General features: G+C 37.7%; 2 protein-coding genes across 2 annotated transcripts in view; both read right to left on the reverse strand.

Moving 5' to 3' along the window:
- LOC105441890 (ZP domain-containing protein-like) overlaps nucleotides 1–6,628 on the reverse strand; it is a 43,400-nt gene extending 36,772 nt beyond the window's left edge. Inside the window, exons 1-3 of the mRNA XM_030986725.1 lie at nucleotides 6,501–6,628; nucleotides 4,253–4,456; nucleotides 749–940 (exon numbers count right to left, since the gene is read on the reverse strand). Of these exons, the coding sequence (XP_030842585.1) occupies nucleotides 749–940; nucleotides 4,253–4,456; nucleotides 6,501–6,579 (475 nt within the window). The 5' untranslated portion in view covers nucleotides 6,580–6,628. The remainder of the gene's footprint in view (nucleotides 1–748; nucleotides 941–4,252; nucleotides 4,457–6,500) is intronic.
- A 1,362-nt stretch (nucleotides 6,629–7,990) lies between these two features.
- On the reverse strand, nucleotides 7,991–16,143 carry LOC105439361 (sushi, von Willebrand factor type A, EGF and pentraxin domain-containing protein 1-like). The gene is made up of 8 exons (XM_030987711.1): nucleotides 15,951–16,143; nucleotides 15,518–15,565; nucleotides 14,550–14,738; nucleotides 12,319–12,486; nucleotides 11,175–11,357; nucleotides 9,994–10,200; nucleotides 9,165–9,326; nucleotides 7,991–8,019 (listed from the first exon to the last, which is right to left on the reverse strand). Exons 1-8 carry the CDS (start codon nucleotides 16,141–16,143, stop codon nucleotides 7,991–7,993), a joined length of 1,179 nt encoding a protein of 392 aa, XP_030843571.1.
- Between the last annotated feature and the right edge of the window lie 6,914 nt (nucleotides 16,144–23,057).

The following is a 23,057-nucleotide window of genomic DNA, read 5'->3' on the forward strand; positions in this document are numbered from 1 at the left end:
TAGATACAATAGAATGAATTAAATGAATTAAGTGATGGGGAAAGTTTGATATAATAACGAGGAAAGTTCCAAATTGTTGGGGCCTTTACTTTGAATGTATATAATAGCGAAAAATGATTTTAGAAGAGGTAAATAAAAGTTACCACAATGTCTAGTTTTTTAATTTTCTGGGGGACTGTCGTCACCTCATAATTACGACCGGGAGGAGGTCTTTTTGAAATTGTCATGAATTTTCTAATATTTTCGCTTTAAAAAACTGGGTAGATCATTTCTTTGATCTTCTGAGAAACAAGAAAATTGATATTCGGGCAGGAGGGCGGTCCAAATATCAAGATAACATTGCATTTTATGTCAAGTTATGTTCACATTTATGTTCATACTTTGTTATATATCGGACATAACACGACCAAATACCTTGGCAACTGTCCTTGGACTTGACGCCCAAATCCCTAAGACGCACGCATATCCACGTACCAATCGCAACACACGCACACGCACACGCACACGCACACCCACAGACGCACACCTACACAAATTTCGCAACGACTCAGCCAGCCGCTGAATAAGCGGGGGGGGGGGGGGGGGGGGGGTAAGAGCACAATTAAAAACAGTTAGAGGGGGATCAACCCCAAATCCCAACCCCCCTGCGCACGCGCCTGCGTACACGTATGTATTATGTGGGTCTATACGAGAAAGAACAATTTTCTCTTTTGATTTTGATAGAAAATCAAACCTTTTTCATACATACTTAATAGGCATGATGGCTCTGATGTGAAATCCCACGTTCCATCTGGCAGACACTCCCCAACACCATCTCCTGATAATGTTCCGCTTGAGCAGGAAGCAGTGACTGTCTCGTGCGTATCGTAGGAGGCTTTTTCTGGTGTGATCACCACCGCAGAGTCAGTAATATTTGGTTTAGGGCACGGTTCTCCTTGCGCTTAATGATAATAATTATTTTAATAATATAAATAATATTATAATAATAAATTTAATAGTAAAAACAAATAAAATAATAATGATATTAATGTTATCATTATTAATAATATTAGTAGTATTATTGTTATTATTATCAATATTTTTATTATCATCATCATCATTAGCATTTGTAGTAATAGTTTCATCCTCATCATCATTATCATTATAAGAATTGGTGTAATCATTGCTGCTCTTGTTGTTGTTGCTGCTGGTGTTATCCTATAATCATCATTAACTCTTTGTTTGCTTTGTTCGCCGATTTGCACGGACGTAGGCGTGCCAACTTCGCATTTTTGCACAGATGTATACGAGTCAATTAGACATTCATAATACCGCTCGCAGTGTGTAGCCACGCGTTGCGTTTACTATTGTTTACATTGTATACATCGCACACTTTCCGGTAAACTGTTTTTCTTCATAGTGTTACATTCGAAATTACCGTGTATTTAGCGGTTTTCTTTGGATTTGTTTACTGATGTTACGATGGCACCTGCTGGAAAACGTCAACGTGTGTTTAGTGTAGAGGAGGCTCGAGATCTTGTTACTATGGAAGCATGGAGCATGGACTCTGATTCCGACGAATCGAGCAGTGACGAAGACTCTAGTGATAAAAGTGTTCCCTGAGAGTAGACTGATAGAATAAGAATGAATAAAAATTAATGAAAGAGCTAGAGATGACAGCAAGAAAGAGAGTAGACTGATAGAATAAGAATGAATAAAAAAAATGAAAGAAGGAGATAGAGATGACAGCAAGAAAGAGAGTAGACAGTGATAGAATAAGAATGAATAAAAATAATGAAAGAAAGAGATAGAGATGACAGCAAGAAAGAGAGTAGACTGATAGAATAAGAATGAATAAAAATTAATGAAAGAGCTAGAGATGACAGCAAGAAAGAGAGTAGACAGTGATAGAATAAGAATGAATAAAACTAATGAAAGAAAGATGTATCCTGTCTTGCCGTCATCTTTATATCTTTCTTTTATTATCTTTATTCATTCTTATGCTATCAGTGTTTACTCTCTTTCTTTCCGTCATCTCTATCTTATTATTATTATCATTTTCCTATCTATATGTACCCTATGTCTTGCCGTCATCTGTATATCTTTTTCTTATTATCTTTATTCATTATTATGCTATGAGTGTAATACTCTCTTTCTTGCCGTCATCTCTATCTCATTATTATTATCATTTTCCTATCTATATGTACCCTATGTCTTGCCGTCATCTCTATATCTTTCTCTTATTATCTTTATTCATTCTTATGCTATCAGTGTTTACTCTCTTTCTTTCCGTCATCTCTATCTTATTATTATTATCATTTTCCTATCTATAATTATGTACCCTATGTCTTGCCGTCATCTCTATATCTTTCTCTTATTATCTTTATTCATTCTTATGCTATCAGTGTTTACTCTCTTTCTTGCCGTCATCTCTATCTTATTATTATTATCATTTTCCTATCTATATGTACCCTATGTCTTGCCGTCATCTGTATATCTTTCTCTTATTATCTTTATTCATTCTTATGCTATCAGTGTTTACTCTCTTTCTTGCCGTCATCTCTATCTTATTATTATTATTATTTTCCTATCAATATGTATCCTATGTCTTGCCGTCATCTCTATATATTTCTCTTATTATCTTTATTCATTCTTGTGCTATCAGTGTTTACTCTCTTTCTTTCCGTCATCTCTATCTTTTTATTATTATCATTTTCCTATCTATATGTACCCTATGTCTTGCCGTCATCTCTATATCTTTCTCTTATTATCTTTATTCATTCTTATGCTATCAGTGTTTACTCTCTTTCTTTCCGTCATCTCTATCTTATTATTATTATCATTTTCCTATCTATATGTACCCTATGTCTTGCCGTCATCTCTATATCTTTCTCTTATTATCTTTATTCATTCTTATGCTATCAGTGTTTACTCTCTTTCTTTCCGTCATCTCTATCTCATTATTATTGTTATTTTCGTATCAATATGTATCCTGTCTTGCCGTCATCTTTATCTCTTTCTCTTATAATCTTTATTCACAGTAAAGTCCTTTCATTTCATATCACTATTTCTCTCTCATAATGTCTCTCACGTCCGTTCTCCATATTTTATTCATTGCATACTCCACTCGTCAATCATTTCTGATAATAAGCTCTCTCACAATAAAGTAAATGGAAAACAATGCAATATAGTTTATATTTTAAGATTGATTCATTCTTTCTTTGTATATCTATGGCTGTGATAAATGTACTTGAAATCAATTTTATTGAGGGGTAAAGAAGGTGAGAGAACAGATGCGGTGAACATTCATAATGAGACATTTCAATAAGATGCTGATTATGTCATGTATATCACATATAATATATTATGCCTATACCATTTTTACATGCTCATACCAGTGGGCAAAATCAATAACATTCTCTTATTTCTTATTGACTTATCATGGCACAACAAAGAAAAACATCCCCACGACGTCCCTTTTCATGCCCCGCTAAACCGGACATTGACAATAACCTGGGGTAATAGGGATTTCAATGGGCAGATTAGCCCATTGTCAAGGGTGGCTGAGCGGGGTACTTTCAAGTCTCTCCCTATTGAACTTCTTTTCTTCAACAACCTAAATACTAACCTTCTGAATTGTTAGAATACTTGAGCAAGGTATGTAAAGAAAGGTAAGAAGTCCACCTTTCTAATAGATTCGATTTGAAGATGTCTTATCATTGCTAAATAAGAAATTCTAGAGGGATAAAAAACTGCCGTAAATAAGAAAAATTAAACATTATATAATTATGATTATTATAAAAATGATAATTCAAAATATAACAAATGACGGTTCATCGAAAAGCACGTTTTCCGGTCTACAACTTTGCTGCACAATATTTTTCATCATGATCATCCAGTGAAGAGTTATAGCCTCTTGATTCAGCAGAGTCAATAAAGATTCCCTCGAAATGTGTGACCCTAAAAGAATGTGGCACAGGGGGGTTTTTTAAGTGGCGCATAAAGAGTTAATACAAAGCTTAATTTACAATATGCCTTTTCCTTAGGATACAAACGGCCAAATGATATTATAAAAAATGACGACGTGGATCCTAATCTAATAATTGGGTGATAGTAGACATGTGGCTTGTCATTTATTGTTCCCAACATGTAGTTTTATAATGAACTCGACAAGAATCGTTCATTATCCGATTGTGACTAGACCTGCGTACAGTACATATTCGCTAAAGTACTCACAAACATGATTTATTGATAAACTGTTTTGTTTGCTTACCTGAACAAGACAGAGTCGCAGGACTAGTATCACGATCCCAGTAATCAGGGCTTCCATCACCGGATGGATAGCACCAGTACTTGTCGGGTCCTGTCTTATCGTAACCAGTTATGCAGGAAGTACCAAAACTATAGTATGTCCCGTATGTTTGTTGGTCAGGATCAATTATGATGTTTGGGTCAAGATTGGTAGGCCTGTCGCAATCTGAAATTGAGAGAAATAATACGTCTGTATAATAAACTATTCCAGCAAATCTCATTTTCATGGCTGAAGCAATTGCATTGGCTGTCAATCAGACAACCAATGTTGTTAAAGATCTTGACTATCATATGAAATTGTCTCCTTACCATTCTGCAAGCCCCTGCCTTCGTTCAAGTTCAGACTGCTTCATACTCCATGTGCCCAGAATAAATAGTACAGCTGGTATTAATGCTTTCCAGGCCTCTGTAACACGACTGTGGAATTGCCTGCCACGATCTGTCCTCCTGTCTCCTTCATTAAATGTTTTATAAGGCTCTCAAAACTCTCCTATTCATTGATTATCGATAACTTTTGCTACTTTTTGTTGTTTAACTCTGTGAATCGCTGTGAAACCGTTTAGTATGTGTAAAAGCGCTAACTAAATGACTTTGTTTTTATTGACTTTGTTATTACACAATTTTTGTCCTCAATGAGACTGGCCTTTTCTTAGAAAGTTGTACTGCGAAAAAGGTGGCCCCAAAAAGGTGCCCCCCCCCCTCCCCTTCTGCCGGCCAGGACTAAGAGTAAACTAACAAAAGGAGTCCCCGTGCTCTCGGGGCGGCCCTAATAGCACATAAATTTCAAATCTGAGATCTAAATTTATAATTGAGTGTTTTAACTGCACTGAGATCACCTTGATGTCACTCGACAAGATTGTATAACAATACACAATATTTCAGAGGTTGTTAAGGTCACTCCTAAATCGGAGACTGCGCTTAGACGAAAAATAGTATTCATAATTTCTAATGAAACCTCATATCACTATGAGTTTGGTGATGTACGAGAAAATAAGAATGTCAACACATTGATACCATTTCCGATAGAATTGAATGAGACTGATTTAGTTCCAAATCCTCATGAAAGACCTAGATATATTTGTCACAGAAAGCATGCTCTTACTCTGATTTTCGATATCATTTACTTCCTAATTAGATTAATTACTATCATATTGTGATTCTGGTAATTCTAATAAGCGCTATAAAAAAACTGAATATTATTATTATTATTATTAGCCTTGAATCGCTTATCGATTTTTTAATCTTTTATGAAGTTGCTCTTGCTATGTGTTCTTGTATACGTTTTAATTTTTATCTGTTAACTTAATTTGTACCTATTTAGCCTTACGGCTGCAAGATAGATTACCCTTAAGTAAATGGAAATTACAAATATGTTTGGGGCAAATAGAGATTTCGAATTTTATTTTTTATACAAAAATCATGAAAACCATTACAAAAATTAAATTTTTATGTCATTTGATTTTAATTCCATTGAATCCAATATCAACGTGTATATAATACAACATTTTTCATACGATATCAAAATCATTTCAGATGACAGCAACTATTTTAACAGTATACATCTAAAATATTTCACATAATGATGATTTGTTTTCTCTTTTAAACCAAGATGTACCTCATTGTACAATGAGTGGCAACTGGAAAGTGGTCCTCCTCCGCTAATAGGGACTTTTAGATTGAGTGGACGAGAACGGCGTGAACGTCCACTGATCATGCGTGTCTATGGCAAGCCGTTTTAACATTTATTCCTATTTCTTGATATCAAGAATTACCATTGCTTTACAACAACAAATCATTTCTTGATATCAAGAAATATAAATAAATGTTAATGTCTTGCCATGGACATGCATGATCAGTGGACGTTCACGCCGTTCTCCTCCACTCAATTAAAAAGTCCCTAATATTGCGCGGCACAGGGCGAGACATTGGATTTACATTGTCTGATCTTTTTGAATAAAATTATAACACGCTCGCAAAGACTTTCAAGATATCAGCGTGCGTCACGTGTTGAAATGTGTCAAACTTGACGATGACGTTACGTTATCCGAACATGATTTGATTATTAGGGTATTTGAATTACGGTTCAATAAGTTTAATTCTTAAGGGTTTTATGAGCCTTTATTGTAAAGGACGAAACGTTTTCCCGAAAATAATGTGAAAAGGTAACTAGAAAATAAAATAGCAATTATAATGTTTATAAAACCACGTACCTTGTAACGAATACTGCACAGAGCAAAGTATGATTAGCAATCCTACACCTACTGAAATAGATGACTTGATCGCCGCCATGTTTCTGCTTCTCCTCGCTCAAGAAACACACGAAATAAAGCATAAAGTTAAACAAAAAGAAGCCCAACCAGCAGTATAACCAACGAAACACAATCTACAATAGATTTCCTGTAAATCTGTTGCAGACTTTGGTCGACAATAGTTGTATAATCTAAAACAAACAGTCTACTTTCGTCATATAATCTAGAACCAACATACAGTATGAATCTGTTTTGTTGTTGATCTTACTTGCTGTAATGTTCATAATTGTGATTTGAACAAATATACCGAGCCTTAATGACTCACTAAGTGACACACGGTAACCCCGGATACACATAAAAATTCTTCACACACAGATAACGATACAGTTTGCCAGAGATCAGATTATTATCGTGGGGGGGGGGGGGGGTCAAAATTCAGGAGGGGAATACTGGGCTGTTAATCATTTCCAATGATATAATAGATAACATGTAAAGTGTAATACTCTATTCTATCGTTTACCCCGAAAGCAATTGAATCGTGTTCAGAGAATCCAGAATACAACAGCAAGGCTCATAACAGGCACTCGCTCTAGAGACCCAATTTTACCTAAATTGTTTAATATCCATTGGTTACCAGTTTAAAAAAGTGTATTTTTTTTAAAGTAGATATTCATCGATTTTAAAAACTAACTTTAATTTCATTATTGCAAAGTGAAACTTTAATATGACAAGGTAATTAAAATCCAAACCATTTTATACTAGTTCGGAAATTGTTTTAAGTTGGTTTATAACCCAACTTCCCCGTTTAGAGACAGTTCAACTCGTCCCCATTTCGTTCTTAGTACGTTCGACCGCGCTCCTATTGTGCTGTGCAATCCCGTTCTGGTTCGAGAACTAAACAAAACAACGCGTTCTTCCTAATTGATGCTCGACCACATCACGGTGTAACACGTTTCTAGTAGGATCAAAGTACGGCAATTCCGTTCGTAGTACGTCCATCTCGGTTAAAGTACGTTGGGCACTCCGTCTAATTGCAGGACGGGGACATTTTTTTAACAGGCTCAGAGTTCTAGAGCACCCTTCCCGTCCAAGCCAGTCGGAGCCCGTCCATGAAGTTCTTAAAAAGATAGTTGTTAACCCAACCTCCCCGTTTAGAGATAGTTCAACTCATCCCCATTTCGTTCTTAGTACGTTCGACCGCGCTCCACATTTTGCCAAAACTCAAACGTAAGCTGCATAAAGTGAAAGCTATAGTAGCCTATATACAACAACATTTTTCGTTACAAATAGTACAGGATAACGAAGAAGATCAAGAAGAACAAGTAGAAGAAGAAGAAGAAGAAGAAAAGAAAAAATAATAAGAAGAAGATGAAGAAGGAGAAGAAGAAGTAGAAGAAAAAGATATCAAGCAATCCGGGATTCTTCGGATAGTTTCTCGTCTGCCAGATCACTTAGGGCTTACTCCTCAGATCTTTATTCACTGCATGAGATTTAAAAGATCAAGAAAATGTTTGATTCAGATCTAAAACAAATAATGACAAGTCATTGTTTTAGGCTCACTGCCCTTAAAAAGAGCAGTTGCAGATGGTTTCATTTTGAGCATTTAAAGTGGGTTTAGCATCGAGTTTTATTTTCGGCATCAGTCTATATTTTGCAGCCTATGCAGTTGAACGACTATCCGCAAGACCGAACCCATTTGAGAAAAAGCCCGGATCCGCGGATCCTCTACTCACCTGAAGGATCACGAAACCGAACTGTTCTAATTGGCTGAAATGTAGGTTACATAGTCAGGTTTTACATGCGACTGACACACGATGAATAATTCGTGAATTTCGGTCGGTCTCAGGGACCTTTAGTCCCCTGGGCCTGGGAATCTCTTTGGGTCTTGTGGGACTATAGGATATCCCGTCTTTACAATCTAACGGACTTTAAATGATTTAACCATAGATTTCGGGATATGGAATTGTAATTCCATACACCCTAATAGTTAAATTAGGATATACATTGAAATATAATTCAGGCCCTCATAAAATAACGCGTTTTGTTGTTTAAACAAAAAAATTAAAATCTTTTCAATATCATAAGCGCAGAGGGATCAGGTGTATAAATTCGTCGACATGAATAATTGTGCCTCACCTCCAAAAAGACGCATCACAAAACTAGACCTACTGTCATTGTGCGCTAGCAGAGACTTTTGGTCTGGTAGCTTTGAAGCCAGGGGAGTATTTTACAAAGACTAAGATCGACTTTAAGTTGGACTTAACTATAACATGCCGTTCATGCCACTAGTTGCTCTCACCATTGGTCTCTCAAGGGACGTCACAAATCTACCGAATTTATTTTTTTGATAGTTCATTGTTGAAGAAAAAAAAGTTACTTGCATTGTAAACTTAATTTATATTTAAGACTTTTTTCTTCAACAATGGTGAGAGCAAACAGTGGCATGAACAGCCTGCCATAGGTAAGTCCAGCTTAAAGTTGAGCTTAGTCTTTGTGGAACACCCCCCACGTCTGCTTGGAGCTTCCGTTGAAAGAAATCAATAAATCTTCAAAATATTTTTTTTTCTTCTTCAATTCTAGACTTACATTTATGTGTAAACAAATCAAATATGCGGCAATACTCACATGCACATCGTATTCTTGGCGTCCAGACCCCGTGCTTGCAGACCGACCTCGGTCCGCCCATCCTCATCATTCCCGGGGTTCCATCACACTCAAACACGTGACTATCGGAATGGTGGAACACCGCCCCCGCGTTCAACATGTTCTCTGGTGCGGTGCAGTTGTCTGTACATGGATATCACAACAACAAAAAAACAGTGTACGTCAGTAGTGTAGCTAAGGGGTACTTGGCGGGTGCCCGCCTCCTTAACTTTAGGGGGAATTAACAACAAAATGGGGAACGGACGTACTCGTCATGCTTGTTGAAATAATTAATATTCTGATAACCCTGCCAATAATCATCTATTATCGTAATGGCCTTTAATATTCTCATTTAATCCACCGGGGAAGACCAGTGGACAATCATTTTCACAGAGTGAACACATTTTTATGACAGTGTGGAAATACTGTGTTCACAGTGTTGAAACGTAATGTTCACAGTGTGGACAGGTTATATTGCATAGGCACATAATGTTCGGTGTATAAACATTTTTTCACATTGTGACAGTGTTTACAGATTACGTTCACAGAGTGGGGGGAATATGGCCCCAATGTGGACACATTATAGTCACAGTGAGGACACATTATGTACCAGGGGCGGATCCCGGAATTTCTTACCGGAGTGGCACAAAATGGCCGAAAATTTCGTAACGACCCAGCCGGCCGCTGAATAAGCGGGGTGGGGGGTCGGGGGGGGGGGGGGGCGTGCCCCCTTTGCCCTCTGGATCCGTGTCTGTGTACACTGTGTGGACCTCTTTATGTTCACAACGTTACTGTTCAAGTATATTCGTACTTTTACAAACTGGACGGTGACCGCCAATGTGCGGAAACCAGGTGCCGTCGTGACAGGCAGCCTTCCACGGTCCATCCACGAAGATGCCACCCTCGCATGAGAACCTGATGGTGTCTGAATGGTCGTAGAAGGACTGGCCGGAGCTCCCCGATAGCTGTGACGTGTGAATGATCTTCGGGTCATCGAAGGGCGGTGTCACGCACTGATCTACAAAGGTGGAAATTAAAGGATACTTATCAAGCCCATATAGTGCTGCTTTTTATGTCAGGGCCTCCATATGTACATGTAGCTGTCATAATAATAAAAATATGAGTTGCTTATATTACTTCTACAAAATGAATAATCCTACTGAAAGTTTTAAATAAACTCAGTAAACATAACTACTACTGATGAGGAGCATAGTTGATGCGACCTTACACGCTTGTATGGAATAGAGTAAGCATGGTTGGGTTCCATGTGAGGAATTTCTTATTGTCCTTCACTCCCCTCATGCCCCTAAACCTATCATCCATAATGCCAAGTACGTTTTAGGTTTATTTTATAATCCAGTTGTACATTATTTGTTTTTTGTTTAGGCCGGTGATGCACTCTTTAAAGGCCAGCCCCCACTCTGACGAATAGGGGGTAGCGCAAGCTACGTTAAGCTGCGAGTTGCAATATTGAATTTCCCGCCAATCATCGTGGGTTGCCTTCAATTGTCGCTGACGAATCCGCTAGCGACCGCAGACGGCCGAAATTATCATTCGCGTTTGTCGGCAAATTTTCAGCACGTCGAAATTTTTGTGGCGGCAAAAAAAAAAAATCGTTGTGATTCCGTCGTTTGCCGCTACTAGGTGAGCCGGCCTTAACGAAACACAGATGGATGAAGATTCGCTATACTAGACCCGTGACTGAAATTAGGAAGGAATTTAAAGGTTTCCGAGAGCTTTAATTTAGTCTCGTGAAACTTGTTTTATGTGTATCTTCGGTCTTCTGGGAAGTGTTGGCTTTCACTGTCACTAATGTGAAATCGAAATAGACCTAATTACATAGTGTTAGAAGTTTGTTCACCTCTTAAAGTTGCACTGATCCGCATATGATGTGATTGTCCAACATAGCAACAGTGAACTCAGATTGATTTAAACCATGTGAATTTGATGGCTGAATACAGTGATATTTACGAAACCATGAACAATCCTTACCGAGGCACTTGATTGTCATAGGGTCTGGGTCCCATTGGCCGGTTTTGTTGCAATATGAGAACGCTGGACCAGACAAGGTCCTGTCACCAATACACTTCATGATCACTCTTGAATTATATTTATACGGGTAACTTTGAGGATCCTCGATAGTCGCCTTTGGTGGAACAGAGGGTGGGGAGCAGCCTGAAATGAAATAGGTGACAGTGAGTACTTTCACAGAAGTATATGGTGCATTTTCTATACTTTAACATTTACAACATGATCGCACAGTTTTCAAATATCAAGAAACGGCAACTGGAAACAGACTTGTGCGTCGCTAATCGGAATGTGCGAACATGAAAAAACGTAGAAGGAGGGGGAACCCCCTCCCTTAACCCCCCTGCCCCTTCCGCAGACTGCTGTTACCCCATTATTACTGCTGGGAGGTGGTCTATTGGAATTGTCATGGCTTTTCTTATTTTTTAAAGTAAAACAAGTGTATACATGTATATTATTTTTTAGACCTTCTAAGAAAAAAAAGAGAGTTTAATATTCGGGCGAGAGATGTCAGCCCTCCTAACCCCCCCCCCCTTTCCTCTTCCACCGGACAGTCAAACCACCAATAGTGTATGGAAATCCACACCAGACCCTTTACCGCCCTTCCCCTGCTGCAAAGAACACACTCATTCACACTCATTCACAGTGTTAATCACAGTGTGAATCACAGTGTGAATCACAGTGTGAAATCACAGTTCACACTGTGAACACAGTGTGAAACACAGTGTGATTCACACTGTGAATGAGTGTGTTCTTTCCTTTTCCGGCTATCCACACTGTGAACCACAGTGTGAAACGATTCGACCACAATGTGAAAACGCCCCAATTTAACACTGTGGAGCACACTGTGATTCACAGTGTGATTCACACTGTAAATGAGTGTGAATGAGTGTGTTCTTTCCTTTTCCGATTATCCACTGTGTGAAACGAATCGACCACAATGTGAAAACGCCCAAATTTAACATTGTCGAGCACACTGTGATTCATAGTGTGAAACACAGTGTGATTCACACTGTGAATGAGTGCGAATGAGTGTGTTCTTTCCAGCAGGGTCCGCGTCCTACTCAGTGATGCTCATACATTGCTTCTAGATTGATAATGGCCTCACCAGTTGATTCACAAGCGATTGGTGGACTCCATGCCCCATCGACACAAGTTGAAGCTACAGAGTCCAAACCGATACTCAGGCTGAACCCTTGAGAGCAAGAGAATGCCACCACAGAGGCGTGTGCGTAAGAACCAGTGACATTGCTGTTCGGTGGAGCATGACAATCACCTTCAAGTTTGACAGAGGTAAAGAGAAATAATAAGATGGTCTACAGAAAGAAAATCACACAGCAAAATCAAATTGGCAAACATAATGCAATACAAATTTGTAAACGGGCTGTCTGTCTTAAATCAGCTGGACTTCAATCACGAGCATATCGATGATTTCAAACTTCAGCAAACTCAGTCTATTACAATTTAAAAGCGACGATGGGGTCCATTTTTGTTCAAATATGGTTTAACAAAAAAGTTAGTCTGAGTTCGAAGTAAATTCCTTTATTAAAGCTAATATTACACCATGTCGGGTTTTAATGAATTTATTTAGTATAATGGGGATCATTGTGGCTTGCGTCTTGCTGCCATTAATAATGTTAAAAAACCATTTTCAAAGCAATTTTGTCCTGTTTGATCTCCACAACTGTCCTTGGATTTGCCAACTCCCAAAACACTCCCACCCACACACATCCATACACCCATCCCCACACACGCAAACAAACACTCACACGCGCACGCACACGTATATGTATTAGTAGGCCATCAAAATTAACAATGAAATCACAGGTTACACAAAAATCAAAAGAGGAGTACATCAGGAATGCGTAATGTCCCCATCTCTGTTGTGCAACTTGTGCACAGAGTTGGTATTCAGGCAAATTTCAGATATGAACGGTGTTAGTATTGGGGGTGTAAATAATAATAATGTACGTTATGCTGATGACACTGTACTTTGCGCAGAGAATGAAGCAGATTCACAACATATATTGGATATTGTAAAAGTCAAAAGTGAAGAGTTTGGTCTAAGCATGAATTTCAAGAAAACTAAGTCAATGATTTTTTTGTAGAACAGAGATTAAGCCTAGATTATGTTTGAAACTCGATGGACATATCATTGAGCAAGCCAGTAATTACATCTACGGACAAAATATCACAGATGATGCCAGATGCGAAGCAGAAATAAAAAGAAGAATAGAAATTGCTCGGAATACATTTCTGGCAATGAAAGGATTATTCACAAATAGAAAGGTGAAATTTGCGCTTAGGTTGAGACTAGTAAACTGTTATGTATGGTCTGTCCTATTATATGGAGCAGAAACATGGACACTAAACAAGGCCATGGAAAATAGAATAACATCTTTTGAAATGTGGATCTACAGAAGAATGATGAAATATCCTTGAAACGAATGAAAACCAACAAAGATATAATGCACATGGCAGGGCGTAAACAAATTGCACTAGTAGGATTAGTTAAAAAATGAGTGTCAAATTTGAAAGAACATAATATTGAAATATCAAAATCATCTTTGTTTGATCAAAGTCGGTTCAGAGACGGCTGAAATATAACGATTTATAATACTTGTGTACCACCACAAATATTAGATATTTTGACAAATTTGAAAAAAACCGTTGAAAAAAACGAAATAACACCTTTTACGTCGTATTTCAGCCAATGCCGATGTTGGCTTTTTTGTTGGAATTTTCGTGTTGCTTATATTACCCACAATAAGCCGGCTCATGTATTGTTATTTTTAATTAAATAATTAATTAACGGTCACCGTGTTTTTTTGAAAGTAGAGCTGAATTGGTGCGATCGTATTGGCTAAATTTCACACATTTGGGGGTCTAAAATTACCTTCATAGCAATTTTAGGGTCTAAAAGGGCACTATAAATGTCATAGATAAGAATAAGAGCAATAACCATGCACTTTGGACGCATTTGCGGTCTGAAAACAGAACTCAACTATCCCTTTAAGGAGAGAAAAATCAAATACTTTGGTCATGTTAAAAGGCACCAAAGCCTCTTAAAGGATGTATTGGAAGGAAGAGTGGAAGGAAGTAGACCTAGAGGAAGACCCAGAATCAACTGGGGAGAGAATGTCAAAAACTGGAGTGGACTAATACTGCAGGAGTGCACCAGAATGGCAGAAGATGAAATGGAGAGATGTTGCAATCAACCTCCGAATCGGGAGAAGATACTAGATAGATAGATGGATAGGCCTATACGAGAAAATCGATTTTTCTCTCTAAATATAGTATTTTTGATTTCGATAGAAAGGAAACCCTTCTCATACGTACTTAGGCATGATGGGTCCGATGTGAATTCCCATGTTCCATCTGATAAGCATACCCCGACATCATCTCCTAATAATGTCCCGCTTGAGCAGGAGGCAGTGACTGTCTCATGCGTATCGTAGGAGTCCTGTTCTGGTGTGATTACCACCGCTGGGTCCGTAAAAGTTGGTTTAGGGCACGGCACTCCTTGCGCTAAATGATAACAATTATTTGAAAAACACATAAATGATAATTATGATGATAATAATAATAAAAGATCACTACCACAGGGTCCGTAAAATTTGGTTTCGAGCACAGTTCTTATTAAAGAGCATATAAAATGAAAAACAACGCATTAGGAAGGTGACATGCAATGACTCGCCGGTTTATTGCCGTTTTGTTTAAAAACCAGTACTATTCAATTGGTCCATTCCCGTTTGGTCCACACACAGCTCTACATACATGTTTATATGTATATATATATATATATATATATATATATATATATATAAAAGAGAGAGAGAGATATATACATATGGGCAGAGGCAGAAAGATACGAGAGCAGGATAAACAGAATTAATACAAGAGTACATGGCATTATACGAATTGGGAATTAGACTAACTGATTATTAGACTTGATGAACAATAGACCAAATGGGTTGTAGACTAATTGGAGAATAGACCAAATGACTATTAGCCTAAATGGTCATTAGACCAAATGATAAGTAGACCAAATTAATATTATACCATGTGAAGAGTAGAAGGGCTGAGTGTAGACCATATAGGAATAGACGAACTGGGTCTAGACCAAACGGCAATTCACCATCTCGCCTGCTTCTCGCGATGCGAGTGAGAAAAATAAATGACAAATGAGAATCGGATGAAAAGGAAGAAGATAAAAGGAAATGTATGAAAGGAGGTTTTATGAAACCCACACTCTCCCTGGAACCAATTCCCATCTTAATTCGCATTAAGAAATATTCAGAACGAACGTTCGACACGATGGTTGTTCTGTCGAGACTCGGCTACGTCCTGCTCCACTGAAAAAATTAAAGCAATAACTGTCCATTTTTTAAAGAATGTTCCAATATCAGACGGTTATTTCTGTCTAGTCGGGTTCCTACCCCTACTTGAAGACTCAGACATGAGGGGGGGGGGGGGGGGGTAGTGAGCACTATTTTCTTTTTCTTTTTTGCCCCCGGATATTTGAAAATCGCGCCGGCCGATATTTCGCTCAGTGGGGGAGGGGGTGCCATAGTGAGCACTTAGTGAGCCCCCCGCCCCTTAGCAAAAAAAAGAGGTAAATTTCTGGTCACATTTTTTTTTAAACCTTTTTTTTTTTGCCCGCCTTTTTTGGCCAGGCAAGGCCCGCTCGGCACACCCCTGGTTCGCGCCTGCCCAAGACCATCCGAATATCGTCCTAACCTGTGCACATCGCAATATCTGGATTAGGATCCCAGGTACCATCCGGGTAACAGTAGCTCGAACCCGGTCCAGTCATCTCGTAACCAGGTGAGCAGGAGATGGCAATGTGTGCCCAATCTCCGTAAGAAGTCTTGTCAGGGTCTATCACAAGGTTGGGGTCCGGATTGGTAGGCCTTGCACAAGCTGAAATCATGCATATTCATCATGTGAAGAAAAAAATTGACATTATTATTCAATTGGGTTCTAGGGACAATTACCCTCGTGGACAAGCATCCCCCGAACACAACCTAGGACAACCACCCCGAAAACAGTTACCCACCCCATCCCCCTACCCCAGAACATTACCCTCTGTTCGTTAAAGGGCAAGTCCACTCCAAAAAATAACTTACTTTCGATAGAAGCAAATCATAACCTGGGCAAAGGCATGGGACAATCAAGTTTTGGGGGATAAAAAGGAAAATTAATGGGATAAACATATATAAAGCAGTTAATAAATAGTGAAGCAATGACGTCACAACTTGATAACCAAATTGGCAAGTTGTATAGTGATTTTCTAAGTTCCATAGTTTTTCACACTGTCTTTAAAACAATCCTAACTTCCTCTTTTTGGGCTCTGTTTCTCTAGTTTTTCTACATCTATTGAACGCAAATTATCTTTGGAGTGGACTTAGCCTTTAAGGAGGAAGTCAACCCTAATAATAAGTTGTTTTTAATAAAAGCAGAACAAATAGACAAACAATTCAGTGAAAGTTTGAGCAAAATCTAATTAGAAATAGGAAAGTTATGGATTTTTTATATTTTCATCAGTGAAACATTATTCGACATCATTGTGATCTATCGTGCGAGTTCCTTTCCAAGTTGCTCTCTACAGATAATTTCATAAAATTCCATTTCTTAGTTATTTATGACAGAATAGATTTGTTTCATCAGGGGTTGCTTAAAAACATATTTGCAATAATTGTATTTAGGGGGAATGCATGATTGAAAATGTTCTTGAGGAAGAATACAGATTTTTGAAGTGTTTTAGTACAGGGCAAATGGGAGGGGATGTCGCAAGATACGTCATAGAGTTGCAGAGTTTTGTTTGATTGATAATTGCACCTTCACAAATTCATGACTCTTTAATTTGTTTAATCGCTGAAAATTCTTCAAGCTCTAGGCCAATTGAAGGCTAGAAACAAATTAAATGCGAATATATTCACCCACCAAGGGACCCATCTATCTAAATCATATAGGCAGCTATCATCCTTACGATACCTCCACTTGGAATTCATACTGGAATATTGTGGAAATACTGGAAAAACTGTGGAAATGTAGGAATCAACTGAAAAGCAGGGCTTGTAGAATGTGGATCCCTAAAATAACGATTATTTATTTATTTATAATATTAATAGGGTGGCACATATCACCATTTTGGTAGTCTTCCATGAGGCCCTGTTTGGTAAGAATAAACGAATAATAGCAGCAAAAACAAAATAGATAAATACACACAAGCATATAAACAGGTAAGATACAAATTAATTGGTATCCTCATGAAATAACTGATCATTCAAGTTCTCCTACAAGTCATCTGCAGATAACATGCCTTTTTATCCTTCATGAACTTATATAACAAATACAAAAAAAGTCATGTAGATTTGAAAGAAAAAGAAGAAAGGGAAAAAAGATTGATATGTAAGTGCGGTATGATAACAGAATTATAAAATCATAATTTCGAAATTCATAACATACTGCTCCTACATCAGGGTAAACAAGAGACCCAGAGACTTACGAAGAATAATGACATTATAAGACGCAAACGCATACACACAAAAGAAAGGAACAGGACAGTACAAAAGTATAAATAGTATAAATAGGGCTGAACATGAAAACAGAGAAGAAGAGGGAAAGGGAGAGAGCGCACGATGTGAATGATGCAGAGACAATGAAAAGCATGAGAACGCAACGGGAGAAAACAAATGGATATTAGAAACGGGGAGAGTAAAACACGAATTGACTACGTGAAGACATAATTTTTTAATTTTTTTGTAAAAGAAACGGTTTTGATTTTCTCTTAAATGAATTAAGTGATGGGAAAAGTTTGATATAATTACGAAGAAAGTTCCAAATTGTTGGGGCCTCTACTATGAATGTATATAATAGCGAAAAATGATTTTAGAAGAGGTAAATAAAAGTTACCACAATGTCTAGTTTTCTAATTTTCTGGGGGACTGTCGTCACCTCATAATTTTGACTGGGAGGGGGTCTTTTTGAAATTGTCATGAATTTTCTAATATTTTCGCTTTAAAAAAGTGGGTAGATAATTTCTTTGATCTTCTGAGAAACAAGAAAATTGATATTCGGGCTGGAGGGCGGACCAAATATCAAGATAACATTGCATTTCATGTCAATTTATGTTCACAATTCCACGATACTTTGTTATATATTAGACATAACATGACCAAATACCTTGGCAACTGTCTTTGGGCTTGCCTCCCAAAACACGCACATCCACGCACCAACCTCAACACACGCACACGCACACTCACACGTGCAATTACATGTATGCATGAATATATGTGGGCCTATATGAGAAAATTGATTTTCTCTTTTGAGCATCTTTAATTTTGATAGAAACTCTATCCATTTTCATACATACTTAATAGGCATGATGGCTGAGTTGTAAAATCCCATGTTCCATCTGACAAGCATGACCCAACATCATCTCCTGATAATGTCCCGCTTGAGCAGGAGGCGGTGACCTGCTCACCCGTATCGTAAGAGCCCTTTTCTGGTGTGATCACCACCGCAGAGTCAGTAAAATTTGGTTTAGGGCACGGTACTCCTTGCGCTAAAAGATAATAATTGTATGAATAATAAACATTATGATAATAATAATAAAATTAATACTAAAAACAAATACAATAATAATTATAATAATTTTATCATTATTAATAGTATAAGTAGTATTATTGTTATTATTATCAACATTATAATTATCACCATCATTAGTAGTTGTAGTAATGGTATCATCTTCATCATCTTTATAAGAATTTGTATTATTATTGCTGCTCTTTTTGTTTTTGCAGCTGTTTTTATCCTTATTATAGTCATCAATACATAGCTTAATTTATAACGGGCTTTGTCCTTGGGATACAAAAGGCCAAATAATATTATAAAATCAGACATGTGGCCAGTCATTTGGTTTTCTCAACACGTAGTTTTATATTGAACTTCGACAAGTCTTGTTCAATATCTGACTGTGACTTGACCTGCGTGCAGTACATATTCACTAAAGTACTCACAAAAATGAATTATTTATATACTCTTTTGTTTGCTTACCTGAACAAGACAGAAACGGAGGACTAGTATCAATAGGATACCAGTAATCAGGGTCTCCGTCATAGCAATAGTACGCGTCGGGTCCTGTCTTATCGTAACCAGTAATGCAGGAAGTAGTAAAGGGATAATATACTGCGTATGTTTCCGTGTCAGGATCAATTCTGATGTTTGGGTCAAGATTGGTAGGCCTGTCGCAAACTGAAATTGAGAGAAATAATTCGTCTGTTTAATAAACTTTTCATGGCCCGTAAGCACGACCCTGTCACTTCTTTGCTGAAACAATTTCACTGGCGGCCAATCAGATCTTGGCTATCATATGAACATGTCTCCCTACGATTCTGCAAAACCCGGCCTTCGTTCAAGTTCAGACTGCATCATACTCCATGTGCCCAGAACGGTTCTAGGACACCTACCCCCTGGACATCCACCCCCGGATTACCACCCCCAGTCAACTACCACCTATAGGGCAACCACCTTCTATGACGACTACACCCCAGGACAACTACCCCCGGACAACTAACCCCTACGGCAACTACTCCCTAGGAGAACTACCCCCAGGACAACTACCCCCCGACAAGTACCCCAGGAAACTAACCCCTAGGACAACTACCCCCTACGACAACCATCCTCTAGGACAACTACCCCCGAACAACTTTCCTAGGGGGTAGTTGTCCTATGGGTAGTTGTCCGGGATAAGTTGTCCCAGGGGGTAGTCGTCCTAGAGGGTGGTTGCCCTAAGGGGTAGTTGTTCTAGGGGATAGTTGTCCTATAGAGGGTAGTTGACTGGGGCCGGTTATCCGGGTGTGGATGTCCAGGGGGTAGGTATCCGGATACGACCCAGAACAAACAGTTTAGCAGGTTATAAGGCTGTTCAGGCCTTTGTTACTCGACTGCAATGACCTGCCACGATTTGTCTCCTTCATTATATGTTCTAAGAAGGTTATCAGCAAAAATCATGAAAATGATGGTTGCATTTACTTTCCGGTATCATTTGATCTTAATTTAATTTAATATAATATAGGTTTTCCCGCCCAACTTCGTGAACTTAGCATCCGAATTAACGTTACGTTCATTCAAGTTCGTGCGAAATTGAATGACTATGTAGATCAACAATCAAAAAGCTAATTTCGTCATTCAATTTGATTTAGTAGCATGCGATTTCATACTCTTGCCACGGAGACGTGCAAAACGAGCATACAATTTAGAAAAGCGTGCAAAGAGCATTCAAATTCGCGCCGGACAGTCGATGGTATGTCTTCTTGCATTCAATTTCGTGATTAGGCATACATATGTGACATTTGTGCATTGCTTTTCGTATGATGTTAATTTGTCACTTAATATACTTCTGTTTGAATAGTTTTATGCAAAGTTTACTTGGAGGAATGACATGCGTATTCGTTCTGTCATTGCACAGGTGACTGTTCCCAGAGAAGGTGCACAATTTGTGACTTCTCTTCTAAGCACAAGCTATATATAAACAGATATTTTAGGTAGAGTTCAGGTTTAATAGACATGGACATGATGGAAACAAAATACAATGATGAATAAAGAATGAGATGTTATATGAAAAGAAAGATCACCTACTCAATCAAGATTGATCAAAACAAACCATTTGAAAAATAACCCCTAAGGCAGTTAAAATGAAAAATATGAAGATATGAATAAAGAGATTTTTCAACAAAAATAACAAAAATGTCGAAAGAAAGAGAAAACATAAAATGCAATATATATATATATATATATCAGACAAATAAGAAGATTGTATAATGTGCAATCATGTCAGAAAAGATCATAGAGAAAAAGAATAAACAAATGAACATGAAATACTGAATATCCGAATGAACATCCAGCCTCATACTTTGATTAAGAGGTCTAGTTTTAATTTGAATGACCCGATTGCGAAAGAGGTTGCCCATAGACGAATATGAAACCGCAATTCGCCAAAGAATTCAGCTCCCACTCAACATTGGCGAAATTGAATGACCCTTACGCATTTCCCAATTGACTGAACCAAGCTTTAATTTGAATGTGCATGTTTAGAAAATTCGGTGACTCGAAAAGAAATTGAATGCAACAAGTTTAAAAATGTGCGAACTCGTATTCCAGACGTAATCCGGACATGACTTTATTATTAGGGTATTGAAATTACCGTTTAATATAGGATTTCCCGGCCAAATTCGCGAGCTTGTCATTCAAATTCATTTGTCTTGCGTTCAAATTCGACGGTTTTAGTGCTGTCGGGTATATCTCGGGTTTATATTCCTTTTTCTAGATTTCAAATCTATGAAGTTTTCGTTAGAATCTATGTATGTTTCATTCCAATTAATGAACAAAGTGCTTCTTTCGCTATTTGGTCATTCGATTTAGCGCAACACGATTTTCTGACATCGCGACGGTGTACTTTTAGCATTCTAATTCATTTGTAGCATTCAAATTAGCACTTTGTGCACTAAACTTAATGGTCAATATACATTTCTCGTTTATTAAACACTTTTTATACTAGCTCATTCTTTTTCTTTCAAGATCGTTTTTCATGTGTATTTCATCCTATTTTATGTTCTTGCATTTATACTCTTTATATACTTTTAGATTTATCAGATATTCATCAGCCTTTAAGTTTGATTGTTAAAAAAAAGACTTACATCTACGGACTTGATGGTCTCAATATTTGTGAAATGTTCATGTAAGGAAGTTGTTTGTCTTGTGTTTTATCATAAATTTATCACAATTTCATTATGGAGGAAGGGTACAATATTGTGACTGGGGTAGGGGGATTTGTATCCCCACTTTTCCGGGGTATATGAACATGTCCGTTCAGAGATGCCATATCCCTTGATTTCGCCCCTTCTTTACCTAATGTCTGACTACAAACATATGCTTTGTCCTCAAAATTAATAAATTGAATAACAGAAAAGACCCCAATGGCAAATCATGTATTTAATTGCATTTTTTTAAAGCTGTAAACGTGTGTTGCATTTCTTCCCCCTAACATTCCTAACTTGAATAAACATAATTCGAATACGAATGACAGGTGTTAATTTGAAATATAAAAATGACGCCTCGACAAGTGACGATTAATTTGAATGCTAGTTGAGTAGTTTCTAAATTGAATGACAGATCTATGAAATCATTCGACCAAAATCCTAAATTAAATACAAAATCGGGAAAATTGAATGATAATTGGCATGGCAAAGCTGATCTGCGCTAACTTAAATGCAAAGTAAATGAATTCGAATGACAAACTCGCGAATTTGTCCGGGAAATCCTATAATAATAATAATAATAATAATAGGCATTTGTATAGTGCCGTCTATCTAGGAATTCTATTCCGAGGCGCATTTATTATTACCCCGGCTTTAGCCTATCGGCCATTAATCTGAATTAAATTTAATATAATATTAATGTGAATATAATCCTATCTTCTTTTATATGAGCCATTACATAGCTCTAGCATTTCAAGGAATTAATTCCTGCCATATACCCATTTACCTTACCTGGGTCGAGTGTGGCAAATGAAGATTAATGCCTTGCCAAAGAACATTAGTGCCGTATCGGGGATTTATTATTACCACGACCTTTGAATTTCAAATGAAGTGCTTAAACCACTCGTCTACGACACTTCTACTTAGCTTTGAGTTTTTTCAATATGAGTTTAATAAGTTGATTTCCTGGAGGTCTTATGAGCCTTTATTGTAAATGACGAAATGTTAACCCGAAATAGCCAAAGAAAAAGCAATTATAATGTTTAACAAATCACGTACCTTGTAACGAATGCTGCACAGAGCA

Source organism: Strongylocentrotus purpuratus, unplaced genomic scaffold, assembly GCF_000002235.5.
Source record: "Strongylocentrotus purpuratus isolate Spur 01 unplaced genomic scaffold, Spur_5.0 spur5_scaffold_16, whole genome shotgun sequence".
NCBI lineage: Eukaryota > Metazoa > Echinodermata > Echinoidea > Camarodonta > Strongylocentrotidae > Strongylocentrotus > Strongylocentrotus purpuratus.